This window comes from Anthonomus grandis, chromosome 13, assembly GCF_022605725.1.
Source record: "Anthonomus grandis grandis chromosome 13, icAntGran1.3, whole genome shotgun sequence".
In the NCBI taxonomy this organism is placed as follows: Eukaryota; Metazoa; Arthropoda; class Insecta; order Coleoptera; family Curculionidae; genus Anthonomus; species Anthonomus grandis.
Window position 1 is genome coordinate 13,080,524 of NC_065558.1, and position 24,298 is coordinate 13,104,821.

At 33.9% G+C, this 24,298-nt stretch overlaps 2 protein-coding genes across 2 annotated transcripts; one reads left to right on the top strand and one right to left on the bottom strand.

Annotated features, from left to right (window-relative positions):
• Positions 1 to 664: 664 nt before the first annotated feature.
• Positions 665 to 19,966, top strand: LOC126744212 (conserved oligomeric Golgi complex subunit 4). The gene is made up of 9 exons (XM_050451572.1): positions 665 to 838; positions 896 to 1,093; positions 3,918 to 4,559; positions 4,929 to 5,081; positions 5,140 to 5,387; positions 5,444 to 5,666; positions 14,025 to 14,477; positions 19,362 to 19,582; positions 19,644 to 19,966. Exons 1-9 carry the CDS (start codon positions 761 to 763, stop codon positions 19,684 to 19,686), a joined length of 2,259 nt encoding a protein of 752 aa, XP_050307529.1. The 5' UTR covers positions 665 to 760; the 3' UTR covers positions 19,687 to 19,966.
• On the bottom strand, positions 11,545 to 12,152 carry LOC126744216 (protein dpy-30 homolog). The gene has a single exon (XM_050451575.1). The coding sequence runs from the start codon at positions 12,063 to 12,065 to the stop codon at positions 11,697 to 11,699; it is 369 nt and encodes a 122-aa protein (XP_050307532.1). The 5' UTR covers positions 12,066 to 12,152; the 3' UTR covers positions 11,545 to 11,696.
• Positions 19,967 to 24,298: the final 4,332 nt, after the last annotated feature.

Below are 24,298 nucleotides of genomic sequence, written 5' to 3' on the forward strand. Positions count from 1 at the left end.
ATCCAAATTTCTTCTATGGATAAGTCAGCAATATCCAATTTACAGGATTTAATATAGTTTTTGACAGCATAAGATATCACTTTCAATGTAGACATACATATATAAGAATTGTTCTATTTAAAATATATGAGTTTTTAAAATTTCCTTGTCCCAGAGGGGAGAAATAAAGTATTTAGTTAATCTATTATTATCTGGTCCATTATAATTTATGAGAACTACATGGCAGATAGGATGGCCCTACTCACCTGATGAGCAGAACAACACAGATTTCTATAAGTAGTAAAAAAAGTAAAGCTAATAATAAATACAACACTTTATTTAACGAAAACAAACAAGAAAACCAATATTAATCTGAACACAAGAACTGGCACGCTTTATAGAATAAATGTTTTAAAAAAATGCTAATTATTGAGAATTTAATTCTCTCTAAGCCATAAAGTGAATTGTATCGAGAATCTAACTGGCAAACCTTAATGATAATTAAAAGCCACCTCTGAAGAGACATGTGGCGATCCCCTTAATAAATAATTTATAATTATATATAATATATATATAAATTATAATATATAATAATTATTCTTGGCAATGGTACATTCCATATCTCTGCTCCAAAAAATGCCCCACATAAAGACGCTCGCTACATCATCAGTCAGTCTTACGTCAAAGTGGTCATTTGTCAAACTTACGACCTAACCTTATTTTTGGTTTGTTGTGACGTTTCATTATTTACAAATAAATCGGTGCAAAAGACACTAAAAAAATGTCTTTAGACGACATCGCTTATGCGGAAATAGAGGCTCAGTGCCACCAGGAGCTTGAGCAATTAAAATTGGAAAAGGTAAGTCAAGTCAAGTCTCTTTTGAATTGTTCATCTTGAAATTATGCTCTTGCCAAGGAAAAACTTGTGTCTCAACTGAATGGGATGCTTAGTCAAAGAACTTACATAGAGGATAAGGTGAAGGGATTGTCTCGTTTGATTCCCACACTAAAAGTAATGAAACAGGAGGCCCAAGAGCTTGTCACTACAATAAATGATATATCAGACAGCTCGGAGAAAATTAGCAGCAAGATAAGGCAGTTGGATACAGCTCGGGTAAGTTTAATATTCACAAAATATTATTATCTTCATAGTTCATATGTTTTATGTCAAAAGTTACAATAGATATAATATTATCAATAGATTAATATCACACATATTAGGATATAATATTAAAGAGTATGATATTAAAATAGTTGCTGATACATAGACACAAAATATGCACATCATCAATTGCTTAGAAGCATTTTTCTATAAGAAATTGTTTTAATTTATGCATAAAAGATTTAGAGGAATATTTCTAATATTATTTGGCAACTTTTTAAAAAATGTAGGAGCATGTTGTGTTCCAGGAGGTTTTTATGTACAAAATAATCAACTAGCATATTAAGGCCTTGATGAGTGTTGTGGTCATGGGTCTCTTGAACAAAGATATAGAATAAGAGAGGTTCCTTCAAAGATACAGGAGAGGCTCAAGAATATATTGTGCTGGAAGAGTCAGGATCTTTAGACTTTTAAAGAAAGGTTTAGCATCATTGTGGTATTAATTTCCAGCTATTAACCTGACTGCTCTGCAGTGCAAAGATATGAGGCGCATGCACTAAATGTCCCCCGGCCAGTAGCCGATATTTAATGTTTCCATGTCAACGATTTTTGAAATATTATGAAGAATGTATGTTGCTGAGCATAGTTTTTTTGATATGATGTCAACATCGCATTCAAAGTTCAATTTTCAATAACTTGATTTTTTTAGGGTTTTCTGGGATGTTAATTTTTTAAAAAAAGAACATCATTTCAGTTTTATTCATGTTTACCTTTAGAAGATTTGAAAAAATCAGTAGCAGTCTCAGTATTCCGAGCCATTTAAATTTTTGCTTCTTTGGATTTATAAAATCTAAATGTATATTATCTATACATTTAAATTTTATGGAAAAGTTATCATTGTGAGCAAATTCTACAATATTGCATGATGGCAGGGAACCAGCCAAATCATTGACATCGAGATTGACATAGATTAGGAACAGAAGAGGTTCCAAAATTTATTCCTGGCCAACACCATGCTGTTATAACCCTGTCCTCAGGCCATTCACCATTTAGTTCTGTAATCTGTCAGTGATCCAAATGGTACTCACATGAGAGCCTTAACTGAAAATCTTATGTTAAAAACTCACAGAGGTATTGATAGACAATATAAAAGTTTATTGTAAAAATATAATTAGTAATAAATTATTACACTGACATACAAAAGATTGTCTAGTTGCTATAATATACAACCTGTTCTCCTATGCATACTTATTTCTCCTTACAAAGAAATTATCACAATTATTTTTAAAAGTAGACATCAAGGGAGGTAAGTTTATTGTACATACTACAAAGCTCAAAAAAGTTCTTCATAAACTTTTTAAATCTGTTAAAGCTAATAAATAGTTTTTCAATAAAATTTCCTAGTTTGTTTCTAAGCTTTTTTAGGATGAGTTTCAATGTTATTAATTACTGTCAATAATTTAGTTTATTATCTTGGTTAATGCTTGTGTGGTAGATTCAGTATCATATCAATATTGGAAATGATTCCTTTTTATGATTTTAAGTTCAAATAGACCTAAATTGCATCATTTTAAAAATACCTGTGAAGTGTTATTTATCCCAAAAATCCAATGTGTCATAATTTCCTTTTGTTACCTTTAGGGGTGACTTTGGACTTTCTGACATATTCATTGGGTACCGACCTAAAAACCAAGTTTCTTGGAGTAATCATTGACTCTGAACCGAACTTTAAATTCCACATATTGGCTCTTTCAAATGAAATTTCATCTGGTTGCATTGCCGTTCAAATGGTGGCTATTTGAAGGGAACTTGGACGTTCCTTGTCCAGATTAATTTAATTTGCCCTGATCGAGTCACAGATTAAGATATGGGATCTATTTTAGGGAAATGTCCAATCATACCTTATTAAAATCTTTGCTGTAAGGTAAATTTGTGCCGCAAAGAATGAGGAGCATTACAGATCACTTTGTAAAGAATTATTTTTTTAAACTCTTAATAGTTTGTTTATCATAAAAATAATTAATGCTACCAATTCCTCACACAGCCTTGGTTAAGAAATCTGAAATTTATGAGAGCATTAAGATTTATTATCATTTGCTGTTATATTTGTTTTTTATCAGCTTTTTACTTGACAAGGCTTATTATAGCCTAAATGAGTATTCTATTTTATTTTTATATTTCAGTAGTTTTATAATTTTAATTCTTACTGTCCTATCTTAAATTAATTATTCAATCACTTTATTTTGTTTGGCTAGACACAAGTATAAGATTTATTTGTTAAAACTTTTTGTTTGTATGTTATTATTTTTATGTTGGTCCATTGACTTTATTTCTATCTTTATATTTGTTTTTATTTTTTTTGTAATTCTTAACCTAGGTACATAAGTAAGTAGCATAAAAAATATTGACTAGTTTACACTTAATCACACAGTTTTAACTTAATGATCTGGGCATTGGGGTTGCCTTTGTTACTGAACATTGTACTTACTGAAGGCCTTTTCATAATTATTACTAAAGTTACATTTTATTCTGTTATTATTGTGCCATTTGTGTCACTTTTAAAGAATATGTAATAGGGCTAAGTCTGGTAAAGAAATATACCCTGTAAATCATTTACAGGTACATAATATAAAATTTTTGTAATCTAACTAAATCTAATCTTATAAACCATAAAATCAACTTACATCCCATGAGAGAAGATATGCATTTTCATTTCTATTATTTGTTTCTGAACAGTTTTATTAAGTTCTAGATCTCATGTAAAAATGTTACATTAGTAAATAAATGTGTTCTTGAATCTCGATTCTAAAACATCTATTTCATATGTTTACTTTAGGGACGAGTAGATGAATGCTTATTACGAGTTAACGACTTAATAGACCTAGAAATATGTTCGCAAGGAGTACAACAAGCCATACTTGACTTGGACTATGAAAAAGGGGCCGCACACGTACACCGATTCCTTTCCATGGACCAATCCTTGCTAAAACGTACTGCGAATGACACAAATAACATGTCTGATATGTTAAAATCCGTGAGAACACTACAAGAAGCTACAGCTCAATTACGGGCAATTGTTGAACATAAATTCGATGAGGCAGTCAATAATGAAGATCTAGGATCAGTTGAGCGGTTTTTTAAAATATTTCCTTTATTGGGGATGCAAGAGGAGGGCATCAAAAACTTCTGCACCTTTTTATGTACCAAAGTTGCCCTTACCGCGGATAAGAACTTAAAATCTGCAATAAGCACTCCATTAGCAGATAAGAGGCAAACAGTGGTTTATGCAGATACCTTGATTTTATTGTTCGAAGGGTTGGCCAGGGTGATTGATACCCATCAACCATTATTGGAGACTTATTATGGTCCTGGACGGTTGTTATCTGCACTTGAGATTTTGCAAAAAGAATGTGACAGGCAAATACGAAGGGTTTTGATTGAGTGGGGAAAAAGCAGGCAAATTGAGAAGAAAATACAGGTAAATATTATGCAAAGTTGCTGTGGTTAAAAAATGTAGTTACGCTTAAAGAAGTAGGTCATATCCTTATAATACAAATAATCTAAACTCTAGATAAACTATAATTTGAAATATACAGGCTTTTTTTTGGAAATGGGAATGTTTTTTAGAAAAGTGACATTTTGTTTTTCTGGCAACAAGTACCATTTTCTTCTCATAAGATACACAATGTGTTTTACTTGAAGTTATTATTTTAAGTTCTGTGAAATGTCTTATTTATTATTTTTTTGAAAAGTTGGTTACCTCATTATGTAACTGACTCATACTGAGTGGCTTGATTTTTATTTTCCATTATATTACATAGCAAAGTTTAATATTACTCTTTTAAAGCAAATCGCTGACCTATCAAAAATGAGCAGCAATTCAAGCTTTAGCAAGCTAGAAAAAATCGACCCCAAAGACCTAGACATTCTTATAGGCGAAATCACCTTGATGCATTTTAGGTGTGAACTGTACATCAAATTCATCCGCAGAAAAGTCTTGGTAAGAATATACTTAACATTTAGTCTAAACCTTACCTAATAACATTGCTTTTATTCAGGCTGATATAGAAGTAGGTATCTTAGATCCAGAACAAAAAGCAACACAAATAAAATCCCTGGACAGTCTTATACTTAACAGTGAATTAAGCCAATGCAAGCATGATTTATTATCGCACTATTTAAGATTAGAGCAGTATTTTATGGAAGAGTCTGTAGCAAAGGCTGTTAGTATGGACGTGTTTGAAAGTGGACAAGAGACATCCAGTATGGTTGATGATACTTTCTTTATTGTAAGAAAATGTATTAGGTAAGTAACTTGTATGATGCCAATAAGAAAAAATATCCCAAATTTGATGCTTTTAGGCGTTCAATTTCAACAGGTAGCTTGGACGGTATTTGTGTGATAATAAATAATGTATGTCGGGTTTTGGAAAATGACTATTGCGACGTACTAAAGGCCCGTCTAAAGCAAGGGTATCCCTCAGGTTATTTGGACTTGACTCAAGCATATAATGTGCTACAGAACTCCATTCAACAGGGGAGACTACAGCCTGGGGATACTGAACAGGCTAGAACTGCTTTTATTGTGAGTATTCTACTTTAACTTTTAGTTTTTTTAAAAAAGAAGAAATGTCTCTTATATTGACGCAGCAGATAAAACTACTATACAAAAATATTATATCTAGAGTAGGTATATAATTATATTGTCAACAGACACTCACAATATTAAATTATTAGTTGTTATAAGACAAAACAAATTACAGTTTTTTATTAATAAAAGGTTTTTAAAAATACAGCCTCGATTTTCCTTACTTTTATTTGTTATGACGTTGCGTCTGAGATTTGAGACTTCTTCAGGTGATTATTAAGAAAATACAAATAAACAGATAAATTTAAAACTTTTTGAAAACTACTACAAATACGAACCTAGGATACAAACAAACGTCCCAAAAAAGCAATAGTTAAGGGAGTGTGGGGGAATTGTGCGCACCTAAGCAAGATGTGCTTTCATGACTAGACCATTGATCTTATTATACAGATACTTATAGAAAATTAAGACTTTTTACATATTATACTTTTATTATGTAAAAAGAAATATTTGTTTATGTTTTCTAGAACTAAGTACTACAACAAAAAAAAAAGGGCAAAGCGCACAATTCCGCACCCTATGGGGTAATTGTGCACACAATTTCAAATATTCTTTGATAATAAAAAATGACAAATCAAGAGCGTTTTATAATGTGTTTATTAACATTTAACCAAAATAAAAGTTTACCTAAGTCCATTAAACATATTTTTAATTAATACTGCAATAATCACATAGAAAACCTTCAGCTCGATCAGCATCACTACATGCTGCATGATTCTATGTGGAACAGCCAACGCATCTGACGCATCTCCCTATTTCGACCGCACTCCCCACAAATGCCACACACTTCGTTAGTGTTATCGCTACGTTAAACATCATCAAAATGATCCGAATCATCTTGGTCGTCCGTCATCGCAAACAGCTTTGCTAACATCAGATTCACTACTTGTTTCTGACAACCTTCTCTTTTTCTTTGTTACCGATATCGCTTTTTAGTGTTGTCTTCTTTCTTGTTAACTGTTAAGTTTCTTTTTACAGTCTTAACTTTCTTGGCTGCTGTTGTTCTTCTTTTCTCTTCAGCTCTTTCTAATTGCTGTTTCATAGGGGTCGATGTTAGTATTTCGAAGCACTGTTTACCACGAGATTTTCTCTTAAGCTTAAGATTTGATTTCTTTTTTGGAATCGGAGCAAAGCTGAAAAACGATGTGGAAAGGTCTTGTTGCGATGAATTATTATATTATAACTATTTTATACTGATTTACTGTAGATTCCCGTGATGTAGAAGGCCCAGCAGCAGGTCTCTTGAGGGTCTCTCAATATCGGGTGTAGAAACTTCGACTATCAGGGGTCTCATCTGATTTGCAGGTGCAAAATCATCCTCGGTGAATTTATCCGGGTTCAACGGATATATTCCAGCAGTTCTAAAGCTAGAAATAACTTTCTCCATAGTACCTACTTTTAAAAATGCTCTATTTAAAAGTTCAGCTAAGTCGTATTCTGGAATTCTTTCATGTCGCGTATTGGTCAGCTGTAGATCAATTTTCCGAGAGAGTTGGTTTTTGAAAGGACTAAAAAATGTTAGGTCCAGTGGCTGAAGGTGGTCAGAAGTATGAGGTGGCAAAAAGACCAGGTGAATAAATTTGCTTTACCAAAATAAATAAGCTTCTAGCGCTATATGACTGGAGTGATTGTCTAGAACAAGGAGAACAGGATCGTGTTCTGTAGGATTGACGCATTTTTTAAAACGTTTTAACCATTCAATGAACAGGTCTGAATTGATCCATCAATTTTTAGAGCAGGCGTAAGGAGCTCCAATTGGTCCATTTTTTTGTAGGGCTGTGGACATTTGCTTCCTTGGGTATATTAGCATAGGTGGACAATAGTTACCTCCAGCACTAACTGCAAATATTGCTGTTATTGTTCGTCCACGCTCCACCGAAATAACAGCTCCAACTTTTTTAGCACCCTTAGGTCCATAAACTTTTGGACACTTTTTTTGCACCCCTGTCTCATCCATGTTAAAAATCCCGTTTGGAGGAAACTTATGTTTCCGCCAAACTTTTCCCAATATTGTTATGTATTCTTTCTTTGTCCATTACCACTTTCAGATTCTCGAAAAACTTCTTGGTTGAGTCGGAGTTAAAAGAAGTAATTCTATTTATGCTGGTGCCTTCTGGCTGCCTAAGTTTTATTTTAAGATTTCGTTTCAGGAATCCGTATAACCAGTCTTTACCAGCTATTTGCTTTTCGGATGAAAAAACATTTTGTATATCATGCTCTTATAGCATATTCTATGTATATTCACATCTAATTTTAGCATATTTAAATGCTAACCGACGAAGTTCTATGGGAGTAAAACCATAAAAAAGCTTGGCAAGTGTAAGCACGTACTCTTTTAATTAGGCCTCAATATCAGGAGAAAATACTGCTTTACGACCAAGGCACGATGATACAGGATTTTCATTTGCTTTCTTCATTGTTGACTCTGGTATATTGAATTGCCGGCCAACTTCTCTTATTTTTTTGCCATTTCTAATTTCCGCTAAAGCTTTCTTCAAATTTTCTGTAACCCACGAATTCTTTTCTGTCTTCCACTTGTAATTTCGTGGCATCTGTAAAAAAAGAAAAAGTTCTCATTTAATTCTATGTGGGGTCGACATGCTAAACATTTATTAGGAATAAACAGACAACTTACCTTCTAAAATCATATACAGCCAAAATTATAACCAAACACCAACATGTGCGTTCGACCAAAAACGTTCTCGTACTAACTATATTAGAAGTCTTAGAACCGATTTCTGGTATATGGTGTACTTAATACATCGATCGCTAGGTTGCAGCACTTGTTAGATTCCGTAATATTCAATATTTACCCGAGGATTGCAATGCGCACAATTGCCGCTGCGCCCAATTACCCCACTCTCCCTTACATAATTACAGAACTTAAAATATTTAGCAACAAAGACAAGGTTGTTGCCAAGAAGTATAAAACGTTCAGTATAGGTCTTGTCACTTGAAATCTCTACAAAAAAAAACTTAAACTATAGTATCAGTATCGACATCAGTTATGTACATTGTATGTATATAAAGAACAAAAACATGCACTTCAAGACAGAAATATTTTTCTAACTCTGTTTAGGATTGTTGAAATTCTTATTTTAGTGAAATTAACGGTAATATAACTTATTTTTTTGAATAATCTCGTTTGGTTATTTAATATTGTTCAGGATAAGCCTATAATTTTGCAAGACATTATATAGAACAGCCGGTGTATTAACATTATTGTACTTATTTATATTTAAAAAAAAAACAGAAAACTACTGACTGGTCCAAGAACGGAGCTTTGGGTAACTTCCTGGTTTACTGAACCACGCTTAAAGGAACCAAAACCAAAGGAATCATGTTGACGACGCCGATGAGGACCGTCGAAATCTGCTCCAAGGCATTTAAAACCACACTAAGTGGAAACACTTTATTATTAGTTTGGTGGTATAATCCTAAAAGCAAACTTTACATAGCATGCGATGCTGCTTGTGTTATTCTATTTCGTTACAAACATATATATAATAAGTATCTTATTTGATTCTCCTGAAGTCCTACTTACAATAACAAGGCTCTTGACCATCTTCTCAATTATTATCGATCAGGTGGACAAAAAAGAAATTGGATTAAACTTACCATCTTTCAAAATCGGAGTTACTTTTGCTTGGAGAATATTGCCTTATAAACCCTGATTTGTAGTTATTGACTCTACTAGTAAAGCAGTGGAAAGCTAAGCTCGGAAAAGCCTAAACAAATTTTAGCATGCTTTTTGGAGTTCGGCAGGGTGTGTGGGCGTAAAGAAAAATTAGTTAAATAGTATTATACTAACACTGTTAACATTGGCCAGTATGTAATTGATAGCATCATAGATGAATCATTAAAGGTCGTGAATCTAAGTTCCGCTTATCATATGTTTCTACCAAGCTCTTTTAATTGACTTGTGGACATACCTGCTATTGAATCTTCTTTTCTTTTAATAGAAACTCTCACTGTAATCACTTTATCCTATCATTTCTTAATATTCACTTTGTGCGTTCAAAAGTAAGTGTTTTAGAATCAGTAGTTTTTTCTAGTGTGTTGATTCTTGTTGAACACTGGTTGAGGTCTAATGAGCCTATTGATATCCCTGGTTATGTGTTGATAATAATCTAAGTTTAAATTGATGTTTAATTTTTGATTATTTATTGATTGAAAAGGTTTGCGAATTTTGTATTGTATTATGCAGTACGTTGTAATTAGCAGTAAGTTAGATTTGTATTGTAAGGTTTTATAGATCCCCATCTGGCCATTTGGATTTATTTTTAGAGAGGTTAGAAATCTTATTAAGTGAAATTTCGATCAGTAGCAGGATAATTGGGACTGGCGACCTAAATGTAAATTTTTTCGTAGAGTAACATTCTACGAAAATAAATAAAAGCTATTTAACCTATTAAACTCATTTAATTTTAAGATGCAGGTAGAATAGCCAACTCAGCTTTCAGCATTTTCTTCATTCTCAATAATTGACTACTTTTATACCAATTTTAACGAAAACCACAATCAGTGTAAAAATATCAATGCTGGTTTATTTGACCAATGGGTAGAAGTAGAGCTTGTAAAAGTCAATAGTGAAATTAATGAGAATAATAAGTTTAGAGCCGATAGACTTTATACTATAATGTTATAGTGCCAATTTTCATAAATACTTCTTGCTTTGCAATAAATCAAAATACTGTTGACCCTCTGCATAGGTTTCATTAGGTGGTTATAAATAATTTAAAATTGCTTTTCCTATTTTCAATATAAAAAAACAAAATAGTACAACCTTAGCATTCTAAGGGTCTACGAGTATCTGAAACAAAATATGCGCTCTCTTCACTACATACTCTATGAATAATGTCTTATTTTTAAACTATTTTAATAGATACTGCAGGGTCTACAGAAATTGGATTACAATAGCAAAGTGGACCTACGTTCAAAATAAATAAATAATTCCTTCAATAGAGTAAAAAATCTTCTAAAATTATAAACGACCTGCGGTGAAAAATGATGCCTTTGTTCCTGTAAGTACCTTAAATTGCATTGTCCTCAATAGACCCCAGAAGCTATTTCAACAATGTGGTAGTAGCTGAATCTTTCTTTTTTGGTTCTAATGAAGATGAGCTTACAAGCTCATTTAATAATATAATTAACAGTTCATCAGGTTGGGATAGGTTTTCACTACAAATATACTTGGCCCTACCTTCTGTTGCCTTGCAGGTTTTGACTGAGGCAATTCACTTTTCATTTATGTCTCCCGGCTTGCTTAAACAGAGCAGTGAATATTCCTCTCTACAAGGGGTGTCAACACTATTGTCCTGCTTATTTTAGATCCACAGCATTACTACCTACTTTGGCCAAGATTATGGAACGGCTTGTTAAGATGATGCAGTTAAGTTTAATGGTGGTACCTCCGAGGAACTTAATGTAAATGTGCCGCAGAGATCAGTGCTTGGTCCTCTGCTTTTCCTCATTTACGTGAACGATCTTCCACAACTACAGATGTCTGGTAAATTTACGTTGCTTACATGTGGTTACGTGTGAGTCGGCTAGATGATACCACCATCATTTGGCATGACTCAGATATTGCTGAAATGGAGGCTAATATCAGACCAGATTTGTTAAAAATAAAAGAGTGGTGTGACGCAAATTGTTTAACATTCAATGTTTCCAAATCATCAGATATCCTTAATTTTAAATATAATATCAATGGTATTTATTTGAACAATGAACCCATCTCCTAAATTTGAGAGGCATATTGCAACTGTATAAAATAAAGTTTCATTTGGCTGCTATGCCCTTCAAGTAATAAACATTAATCTAAATTTTTTTATTGCCAGAAGTGCATCTTTTGCAATTATTGAGTCAAATTGTATTAAAATTATACTGTATACATTATATTGTATAAAAAGTTTCCATAATAATTCACATTTTTCAATAAGGAGAGAATATTTATAATAAACTATTTCACAGTTTTCCGTCTCCCACACCCTCATAGGCATCCTTGTTCTTGATCAAAAACTCTGATAACGCAATAATGGGCTCCGGCGGTCTCTCTTTGGCCAAATAAGATAACGCGCTCATCAAAATGGGCACCACCGTTTGATCCAGGTACTGCCTCGTCGGCAAACAGCTCAAATCTTCTTTGCTTTTGCTTGTAATCGTTTCTTGATTTTCCATTTTTAAGGCCGCTTTTATTATCTTACAGTACGTGGGGTTTCCAGCTAAATGACACACTTCCGCCGCTATATCCGTGTTATTTAAAATGCTCGAGTGACGGCGCTCCGGTATTTTGGGAAGTTTCTCCTCTTGGGAGGGTTTTGCTTGGGAATCCATCTTTTTTGGTGAAACAGATTTCGGTTTTTCTTTGTATTGAAGTATGACAGGACAAGTTGTATGGCAAATGACATTCCAGGTGGCTAATTGAATTGAGATAATATTAATCAGTAAAAGTAGTAGAGAGCGTCCGATAATTTAAAGGTAATTTAGAAGGCTATGGGGTGCAATAAAAAGTTAATTCATTTTTAAACTATTGGTCCAGCTATTACAGTGAAAGTCGCTTATAGCGACGGTGAAGGGACCACGAAAATTACGTCGCTATATCCGACTTTCGTTATATATGACCTGTTTTTTTTTTCTAGCAAATTAATAAAAGATAGACTTTACGATAGCCAGAAGAAATAAAAATTGCTATCCAATTTGTTTAAAACAATTTATTAACCACTAATTTACAAATTCACAACATTTAACAGATACATATGTATGTATGTAGTACCTACACCTTCTCCAGTTTTAAGACTTGAAATAATCTGTGATTTTACTCTGTTTCTTTGTTCGAGTATCATAATAGATGAATTCAATTTTTTTCTCTAAATTATTAACATGGTTTACCAATATTTCGTCCGATGAATAGTTATACAAAACAAACTTTTTAATAGTATTAGTGGCTTGAAGAGCTTCCGCTGCAGATGAAGTTTGAAATTCTTCCCCTTCTGAACCCTCATCTTCGCTTTCCTCTTTGTCCTGAGAGAAGGATAAGATGTCGTCTACAATTTCTCCTTCACTTAGATTGTCGCATACTTCCAAACTATTTTCTGCATGTAAGAACTCGGTCCATTGATCATCTGACAATACAGCAGATTTTTTTATTACAGCCAGCAGAACCTCATCTTCCTCTTCAAAATTAACATTAATTAATTTAGCCAGTGGAATGTCATCTTCTTCATCAAAGCTATCATTTCTAACATCCTCACTTTCTACAAAGCCTCCATGTTTTTCATGAAACTTTATCTCATGCTTTAGCGATCATTGATACTGCATCTAAAAGGTTAATACAACACTCTTTGCCTTGTTCAGCATTTTCTATGATTTTCATTAAGAGAAAAATACACTTTTAATGATCGAATAATCGGTTGTGTTTGGGATGAGCGGGACAGTTGTCTACTAAAAGTAAAATTTTTTTCTTGGTCTTCACCAACTTTGCATCCCATTCACGAAGAATACTGACAAATAAATCAGAAGTCATCCAGGCCTTTTTGTTGGACTTGTACACGACAGGTAATGTCTTGATATGTTTGAAACATCGTGGATTTGTCGACTTGCCGATCACAATAAGTTTAGGTTTATCCGATCCTGTCATATTGGTAGCACCTAAGACTGTAATTCGTTCCTTTGATAATTTTCCGCCGGTACAAGTTTCACCCTTGAATTTAAATGTCTTATCTGGGGTCAGTTTATAAAAAAGTCCTGTCTCGTCGGCATTATATACATATTTCGTCATCCTTATATCCTTTTCGTATTTCAGGCCAGACAGTTGTTAACCAGTTTTCACGTACTCCTTGAGGCACACTGGCAGCTTCGCCACTTATTTTCCCAAACACTATTTTATGTCTTTGACGAAAACGCTTAATCCAACTTTCAGAGTCAACATTTAAAGTCCACTATACCCATAATTCTTCCAAAATCATTTGCTTTTGCCTGTAATATTGGACCGCTTATGGGAGTTCCACGACTTCGCTGATTTTTGAACCACTTGAGTAAGGCTTGATCGATATCTGGGTGTTGAGATAAGTTTTTTCTTGCCTAATAAATTTTAGATACAAATGGATTGATTGAATGGGACAAAGATGATTTCACTATATTAAGTGTCTTCTTTTTAGAATATAAAACTGTTACACTGTTCAAATATTTAGGTTTAGTTTGTTGTCAACGAATTCGTCGAACCTTGATTATAATCACTGACTACCTACTGCAGAAGAAACATTCAACAAATTATGTAAAAATAATAATTTTTAGGTGGCTCTTAATAACGCAGACAGTAGCACAGAATACGTCACCGCATTGGTAGACAGCGTAATGAAAGAAATCGAAGTCGTATGCCCAAACATGAACTCTAAAGAACGTGGCAAACTGGAGAGTTGTCTCTCGGGAATTTCGTCAGTCAGCGCCAAATTAGCCGAGATAATCGAGTATGGCATTCAGCAGTTAAAAAGTGCGGCAATCAAACCGCGCATTAATCCTTGGGTGGACACTTTTATGAACTTCAGCCATCAGTTGACCGAAGACGAGTTGTCAGCTTACGAAGGTGGCGAGTCTTTCGTTCAAACGCTGATAATGAATTTGGAAACGCTTTTGTCGTCGTTCAGGGATATTTTAAGTGAGAATAATTATAATCATTTCATTCAGGCTCTGACTGCTGAAGTTACTCAGAGGTTCGAGAAGGTTATCATGAAAAGCCAGTTTAATAGGGTGAGTATTTACAGAGTGATCTATTTGTATTTTTTACTAGGCATATTGCATAGGCGTCCCATAAGGGTTTGCTATTTTTAAACTAGAATGAAGAAGTAAGGTTTATAACTACCATAAGTAGCAGACCTCCAGACATCCTGTACAGAAAATTTGCTGATGACTTAGTAATTTATGTTTATATGGGGTCCCACGATGAATTGATGCGATGGATTACTAGAAAAGTGATCATTAAATCGATTAGAAATTGATCAGTTGTGTAGATATATATTTTTTTTTGCAGATACAAAAATACCTACATTTCGGAAACTTAAATTACAAAATTCGTAAACTATTAAACCTCAAACAAAAATAAAACAAGTTTTCTACTGCTAAATCCAGTGCACAATGATATATAAAAATATTGTGTGTGCACTCACATCTACATAATAACAATATAAATAAAGAGGTCATATTACACGAATATAAATTTATACTTTATCCCATTAATACACCCTACCAATATAAATTAAAACTAAAGAAAAACAAAATATTCCAACAAGAACGGCAGACTAATTCAGATCAGATAGGAAATTCTATAATTACTAATAATAATCCATTTGGTTATTTCTGACTTAGCTTTAGAATACTTTTGCATCCTTATATTTCTTGGAAGATCATTAAATATTTTTGGACCAACACAATAAATGTGATTTCTACATCTAGTGTATTTTGGATTTTCTAGTTGTACATTTCCTTGTGATAAATTTCTAGTGTTTAGACCATGCGTTATATCATCTCTGAAATATTTGGTTTTTAGCATAAATTTAATTACTGATTTAACATATAGTTGATTTATATTTAGCACATTACTCTCTTTAAATACTAGATTTGTTAGATATGTTCTCTTTTTGTGGAGCATTATCTTTAGAATCCATTTTTGTGTAACTTGCAGCTTAGAGAGTGTTGATGAGCCAGCATTTCCCCATAATACTAAGCCATAGTTCAAAATAGATTCAGCAAGAGCATACTAAACAGTTTTTAAGGTTTTGAATGTTAAGATATATTTGAGTTCATAGAATTTGTAGATCAAATTTCTGATTTTATTTGTAACATAATTTATATGCTCCTTCCAAGTAATGTTTTCATCAAGGATTACACCAAGATACTTCAACGAAGGTTTTCTAGAAATTGATTGTTCACAATTACTGTTTAATCCATTACTACACAAAGAATCATGCATTTTCAGCTCTTGAAAGTCAGGCAAGGAACGAATAGAGAGGGAGAAGGTCATAAATTTAGTTTTTTCTATGTTCAATGAAAGAAGACTATTGTCTAGCCACATTTTAATTTTCTGTAGAGCTGATTCGGCTCTCATCTTTACCTCATTCCAACTATTGCCACTTAAAATAATTGCTGTGTCATCAGCAAAGCAGAATATAGCATTATTGTCTAACAGCTTCATAATTCCGTTAATATATATAATAAACAAAAGGGGTGAGAGAAATGTTCCTTGTGGCACACCAAACTCCATTCGAAGGCTGTCACTTTCTTGATCTAGAATAGTTGTATTTTGTTTTCTCTCTTTTAAATAGGATTCTATTAATTTGTTAGTCGTACCTCGAATTCCAATTTGTTCTAGACGCTTCAGAAGAATTTGGTGTGACACAGTATCGAAGGCCTTCTTTAAATCTAGAAAGATACCCACTACCTTTTTTCCTCCATCTAAACATCTCATAATTCTTTCTGTAGCTTTTACTAATGCGTTCTCTGTACTTAGGCACTCTCTAAAGGCAAATTGGTTTTCATGAAGAAGGTTGTATTTTTCTAGAAATTTCAATATTTTTGCCTTGAGACATTTTTCAACTATTTTGCTTAAACTGCTAGTCAATGCTATTAGTCTATAATTTGATACCGATTTTGTATCCCCTGCTTATGTAATGGAATTATAATAGTTGTTTTTAAAATCTCAGGGAAAACACCTGTATTTAGATGAGGTTAACTAGATGTTTCAGTGGTTTAATTAGTGAGTTATAGTTTAATTTATTTATATCAGAGGAAATATTGTCCTCACCACCCTTCACCCTTTTATTTAAACTTAATATTGCCTCTATTATATCCTCATTTGATGCAGGGCTCAGAAAGAATGAATACGTCCCTCTTTCCTCCCTCCAGTTCATCTCATGATCATTATGTTGCATTTGTTCAGCCAGTCTTTCTGTAATACTACAAAAGTAAAAATTAAACTCGTTTGCAATTTCCCTTTTATTGATTATTTCTACATTCAGGTAATTTTTTATAGAATTAATTACCGATCTATTACCCTGATCATTTGTGGCTTCCTTGATCACCTTCCACAACTTTTCGGAGTCATGAGCATTTTCCTGTGCTAATGTTTGATAAAAAAGATATTTAGCATTTTTTATTAATTTACTTAACATATTTCTGTAGGTTTTGTATCGATTGACTAGCATAATATTATTTTGATTGTGTGTGCATTCTTTTTTCAATTTATTTCTATTTCTAATTGATATTAAGAGACCACTAGTAATCCAAGGTTTCAATCTCCTATTTTTACTTTTAATTCTTTTAGTAAGGGTGAACTTAGAAATCATAACTTTTAGTTTATCTATAAAGATATTCATAGCTATGTCAATGTCTGTCTCCCTCATAATATCATCCCAGTTCTCATTATTTAACTGCTCGGAAAGATTTTCATAATTAATATTGTTGATAATATAATTTTTGTGTGGAAAGTCTTTCATTTCATTGTTCAGTGGTATATTAATAAGAATAGGATAGTGATCTGTAAGATCGTTCTCCAAAATAACAGAATTAATAGCTTCAAATAATTCGCTTTGACATTTAATAAAACAATGGTCTAGACATGTGCCTGTATACTCAGATTTTCTTGTTATGTTATTTATTGTACTTCCAAAACCATTTCCCTGAAGTACTGTAAGATAGTTATTTGTTATATCAGACTCAGTAGATAATAAGTCGATATTCATGTCCCCAACCCATACATTTATGCTGTTTTGATCTAACTTTAGAGATTGAAGTATTCTGGTCAAACTCTCAAGATAATTTTCCGGTGTGCTATATGTAGCTAAAGTGATAAAACGTGCTATATGTAGCTAAAACATTTACATTTTTGCAGTTCTTTTTCAGTGAGACCTTAAGTATCTTTAAGAATCTTTTTATTATCAACTATTACCCGAGATTCAGTAAAATATTCATTTTTAACATAAACAAGACATCCATCACATCGGTTTAAAATGCTCTCATTGAAAAACACTGTTTATATATCATATATTCATCAGCTATTTGAAAGGAAACTCTTATATCTCCTAAATTTAAATCAAGAGAATCAAATGATATTAAAAACTACAAAGGTGTGTCTGTAGTCTTCAATTCCATAAGTTTTTGATAGCTTAATCTATAACTACTTAAATTGGCAATATAAAAAATTAATAATCGATAAACAGCTTGACAGCAGGTTAGAGTACAGAGTATAGAGTATAGTAACTAATCTACTCATTTACAAGGCTAAAATGTCGATGCCTTGGAGAGAGGGTATCATGCCATATCTACCGACTTCTCTAAGGCATTTGAAAGAGCAAATCACTTGCTGTTGTGTAATAAGTTTAAAAATATAGGTTTTTCTGATAGGTTTGCAAGGTAGGTGCTTAGTTTTCTATGTGATCGAAAGTTCATGGTGAAAATTATGGTAGAATTAGATTAGAGGTAATTTTTTATCAAGAGTGATTGATGTAAACTCTGGAGTCCCTCCTCAGGGCGGCCACTATTCCCCTTTTCTATTTGCTTTATTTGCTAATGATCCTAAACTGTTTTTGATAATTTTGAATGATATGGATGTGGATTTACTTTAGAGAGATTTAAACAGTTTTTCTAATTAGTGGAAGTGCAACTTGTTAGATCTTAACATTGATTTGTGAAGTGTTTAAAATTTTCCTTTAATAAAAAGAAGAATAAGATTTTATCATCTTATTCAATAGATGCTAGTTTCTGCAAAATTAAGAACGAGCTAAGGATTTGAGAATGCTCTTTGATCCTCAATAAAATGTTAAGGAACATATCAATTAATTAGCAGTTAAATCATAGGGGATGTGAGGATTGCACTTGCAGCGATTAAGTTATAGTGTGTGTGTATCGGGTTGGTCAGATCGCAACTTAAATATGGTTAATTATCGAGACCTCACAATGTAATGTTTATAAGTTATTACTTCAGAGAATACAAAACAAATTTTTGAGGTATTGTAATTACAAGTTTAATTTGAATCTCATTTTAGGACAGAAATGTGCTCATATTTTAAACAAATTAAATTTATTAACAAATTTATATATTTTAAATTATAAATTTACAAATAATAAATTTTGAAATACGGAAAATAATTTATTTTTCATGATTTTACTACCGATACTTTAGTTTATCTGTTGCCATGATGGAAGACTGTTAAAAAATGTTGTAATTTTTTATGCCAGTATTATGCACATTAATTTATTGTTATTTTCATAGAATCGATTATTTATTTCTAATTGCTATAGAGCGTATATAGCTTAAATTTGATAGCAATCGTCTTTGTTATATCATCTGGTGCATAGATAATTCCTCATTGAATATTGTGGAGTTTCCCTTGTAATTTTATTTGTTTTAAAATAAAGTTTGCAATAAACTCCACGTGATGTTCATCTGTCCGCATCATCAATCTTCTGTAAAAATAGCAAACCCTATGCGAAGCTCATCACATTATTACATTAGCTAACAATTGGCTTCCTTCACAGATCTGGTTCATTAATTTTTCAATTTTTGCGCAAAGCAAAACCATTTAATAGTTGTGACTTCCTACCACTGATCACAAACTAAGAAAAATTTTTATCTTTTAGTTAGGGGGCTTAGTCCTAGACAAAGAAGTACGTTCACTAGCCGGGTATATCACTTCGGACACTTACTGGTCCGCCAGAGACCAATTTGCCAGACTCACCCAAATCGCCACTATTTTAAATTTTGAACAAATCGAAGAAATTAGGGATTACTGGGGGAGTTCTGATGGAGGAATAACTTGGAGACTTACCCCTAATGAGATCAAGAGCGTTTTAGCGTTGAGGTACAATATATTTACTGTGTAAAAACATATATTGATAAATTGTTCAAATTCAATTTTTTAGGGTTGATTTTAAATCGGAGGAGGTCAAGAAGCTGCGACTGTGATTTATTTTTAATATTTTACTGATTATATTATTTTCTTATAAGGTGTAAGTTTGGCTGTTCTTATTTTTTAAATAAATTGAAAGTATGCTTACCAGAACTATGTGGTAAATAGTCAAAAACAACTAAACATAAAAAGTTTATTTTTATTTTAAGTGTGTTTTCCAAAAACATATGTTATTTTCCAGTTAATTTCCTGTACTTCATGGTTTTCAAAATAGCCTTGATCTTATTTTAAGATAGGAAAATGTAATTTTTCGAAATTATATTCAATTTACAAACATTTGAAATCGTTTTTTGTCCAGACCCTGTGTCCTCTGCAGCTAAATCAGGTAAGTATTCTAGACGTAAAAAGTCTCTTCTATTGCACTCTCTTAGATGTTTAATCTATTTTATAGCAATTTCTAAAGCAAAAATCTTCATGTTATTCCTTCCTCTCTTACCTGATTTATAACAACTGTCTATTTGATTACCTTCATGCCATTTATTTCATTAGGTTCTATTTAAGTAGCAAACTTGGGTAAAAGCTAAGAAAAAACTATGGCAGGTGGGAAGAAAAGATTTTAGGAAACGAGAAGAAGTTTTTTCATTGATGGAAGGCAATCCATGAGATTGAAAACAAAATCGCAATATTGGACATCAACACTTTCGATTGGCTGTTTGTACCAGATGAAGAAGTATGAACCATTAGGAAATCCGTTGGGCTGATACGTCTCAAACCGCCTTAATTTGATGGTACAATTATCGTAGAATATTTATCAGCGTCAGTTTGAGGTAGCTATAAAAGCAAATGGTTGGTCACCCAGGGAGAAGGCAACTGCGGATCCCAGGAGAGGAATCGCTCAAGCGGACCATTAAGGAGCTTCTGGAGAACGTAGCCGTCAGGACCGGAAGCTTAAGTGCCTGAGATGTGGCAAAGGTAATATAAAAAGAAGCTGTCCAGAAGACGTTAGTTTCATCTTGGCTAAACTAATGAAACCCCAGGTCTTGTTCGCTGTAGCACCATACCAAGTTTTCGTCGAATCGAAAAACCTCCGCACTGTCTTGCTGGATATGCGGATCTTACAAGATTTGCTCAGTAAATGATAATGGCACAGACTCGATGCGGGTGGGCGGGTATTCCAGATCACAAATATCACTTTCTTGACCGGATATTAAGAAGGGTCGGAAACTTTCTAAGCGATATTGAGTTAGACATCTGGTAAGCCATTCTTTATCTACTGTAACCGCTTTATAAATTTCGAACCATGCTAAACTAGACAAATTTGGCTAAGGGTAAAAATAGACCAGCTTCAACTTACTGTTTAATTGGTCGGTTTCTTCTGTAGCGCAAATTTCCGCCAAACTAATATGTACTTTCTCATCGTTTTCCATCATTACGCCTAAATCTTTGGCGTTCTCAGCACCCGATAAGCACAAAATGCTCTAAAAATACGTAAAAGAATTTATATAAGACGAGAATATGGTGGAAAATGTACCTCTAGGTTCAGAAATTGGGAGCAATAAAATTTGAAATTTTTAAATAAGGGATTTTTGGATCTGTTTTGGCGTGCCAGCTTTGGACCGAGGATTCCTGTTTGCATTAGGACTTCGTAAGGTTCCTGAAAGAGGTTAATGTAAACATTCATTTTCCTAAAAAACAATATTAAGGTATAAACAATACGGATAGTATAAAATGGAATGAAATTCGATGAGGAAACCTGTAGGAAAAATAATCCTCGGATCCGACATAGTAAAAATCTGCGTCTAAGGCTCGGCAATCACAATGGCGTCTGAAGATTGGGAAAATACGGCCTTCACAGTGGGTGCTGGATTATGGCAATTGAACGTGATGCCATTTAGACTGGTCAATGCTTCTGCTACTTTTGAACGGCTGGTTGAAACGATTATAAGAAGACTGTCCTGGAAGACTTGTTTGGTTTACCTTGATGACATTGCTGTGATAGGAAAATCGTACAAGAATCACATGAAATAACTAGGAAGTTTTTCTAAGGCTATGAGGTTCTTCTTTAAAGTTGAGCCCAAAGAAATATCATCTGTTTTAAAGGGCTGTGCAGTATCTGGGTCATCTTCTTTCCAGTCAAGAATTTGCGGTTGGCAAGGCAAAGGTTCAGACTGTCAAAGACTGGCCAGTTCCCAAAGATAAGCATGAGCTATAAGCTACTTGAGAGTATGCACCTATTACCAACACCACACTAACTAACCCCACACAAAAAAACACCAGGATGACAGAAGGAAAACGGAAATTCTAGTTGTCCCAAGACTCAGAAATCTCACATAAAAGAGCAAGCTTTTCTGACAAGCGTACCTATCCTGAGCTATCCCCTCTCAGAAGGAAAATTTGTACTGGACACCGACACTGACAATGATAGCATAGGAGCTGTACTATTCCAAATCCAGGATAGACAAGAAGAAAAAGTCATTGCCTATTTTAGTAAGTCATCCGTCGAAAGTAACTAGCTGTCGTTAAAGTAATGGAACACTTCTAGAAGAACCTCTTCAACATGGTATACTCGAATACCAGGGAGAATTCATGACAATGCAGATGCCTTAGGGCGATACCAAGAAGACCCTCTCCAGAAGACTGCAATCATTGTCAACGGGCAGAAGAGAAAGATGCTAAGTTGGTAAGAACCACCCTCGTCGATGATATACTTGGCAAAACGGGGATCTTATAAGAGACCGAAAGAAAGAATAGGAAGGGAAGAAGCCAACTTGTGAAGAAGCTACCAAGTATTCTCCCAATGTCAAGTCATATTGAGCACAATGGTACTTCCTAATTTTCGGAGAGGAAAGAAAGCAAATCATTGTCTAAATGTCGGATTTCAGAGTTGCTAGGAGAAGTTCATGCCGGTGTGTCAGGAGAACATCTTGGAGTAACAAAGACCCTGGAAAAAGTTAAGGAAAGGTTTTACTGGGTCAATAGTCAGGCAGACAGACATAAGGGACTCGTGTAGGAAATGTTTTGTATGTCGGTTCTCTTATCAGAAGCAGGAAACAAGTACATTGTGGTCGTGATAGACTATTCCAGCAAATAGGTTGAGGAATTCCCGCTACCAAACTAGGAACCTCTACTGTTGTTGACGCCTTAATAAAAGAATGGATCTACCGATTTGGTGTACCTTGACGCTCCAAAGGTACACCACCAAAATCTAATGTAGCGATACATTGAGACCAATGATGCAAATTTTCAATCTAGCTTATTCTAGAACATCTGTAAGACGCTTGGAATCGAGAAAACGACGACTACCGCATTACACCCGCAGTCAGATGGCGTGGTGAAACGAATCAAAAGGACTATTAACGGCATTTGGCCAAAATAGTCTTAAGAGACTGCGATAGGTTTCTTCATTTGTTCCAGCCATTCATGAAAGCACAGGAGAGTCTCCGGCTCGAATAGTAATGGGAAGAGAATTCTGTCTCCCATGCAATCTGAAATTTAGGTGGCCGCCAGGAATCGATGTTTCCAGGATGGGCTACGTCAGTGAGTTGTGTAGAAGAGTAGTCAGTTGAAGGTCCCATAAGTCAATGCGAAAGATCAGAAGTACAGGAATGGTCGTGGTTTGGCTTTATGACCCTAATAAGAGATAGAAGGATATGCCACCCAAACCTCAAATATTCTGAGATGGGCTATACAAAGTGCTGGAAATCATCAACGATATTCGTTACAGAATACAAAAACCGCCGAGAGGTAAAGGTCGAGTAATTCACTTTAATCGACTCGCTCCTTATTATGGAAACCACGAAGACGCTGAGCTACGGCAAATCCAACCAGACTCGTGAGATTTCGTGGATTGTTATTTCTCCAGTCTTGTGCCGATATCGACATCTATCATCTTTGGAATGGAGCATCAAAGAGGGGCAACAATATTACCGCCACGAATACCAGCTGTTCTTCGACACCACTGGAGACCCGTGGAAGGTTAGCGAATCTTTCTCAACAGCAATCTGCCGAGTATATAAGGAGCCCGTGCCGCTGGGAAACCAGTTCAGTTTGAAATATTGGCGCTATATTTAAATCTATAGTATAGCGAATATTAAATAAATGTTTCTAGTAGTTTCAAATGATCGCGTTTAGTAGTGTGAGTATGTAAATGAATAAATTGACTATGTTTAATTTACACCTGGAGAACATTATAAATGCTTCTTAAAAAATTCTTAATGATCAGCATAGGTTGTTAAATTAGGACAAGCCTTTTCCAACCTTTTCCTTTCTTTGCTTAGTGACCCTATAACCTGACGCTGCCTGTTATCATCGACTAACTAAATATATGTCTAACTTCTTTTATGTATAAACCACGTGTACATACTATGTACGTGACCTTTTCTAAATGTTTTTTAAAATTATGTTGTAAACTTTTTAATGGTGTTGACAGTCAAAAAAAAGGCATCTTAGGAATATATACTTGGTTTTCCAGGAATATCACAAGAACGTCCTAGAGACGGACTTTTCCAAGGTGTTCTGAAATATTTTTCTTAAAAATTTCTGGGATGTCTTAGAGTTGGGCTTTCCACAATCAAGGACCCCAATAAGGTCTTCGATAGCCTTAAAACCAATCCAAAAATAGAACGATATTCCGCTTATGGTTTCCTAATTAAAAATAAAACAATAAAA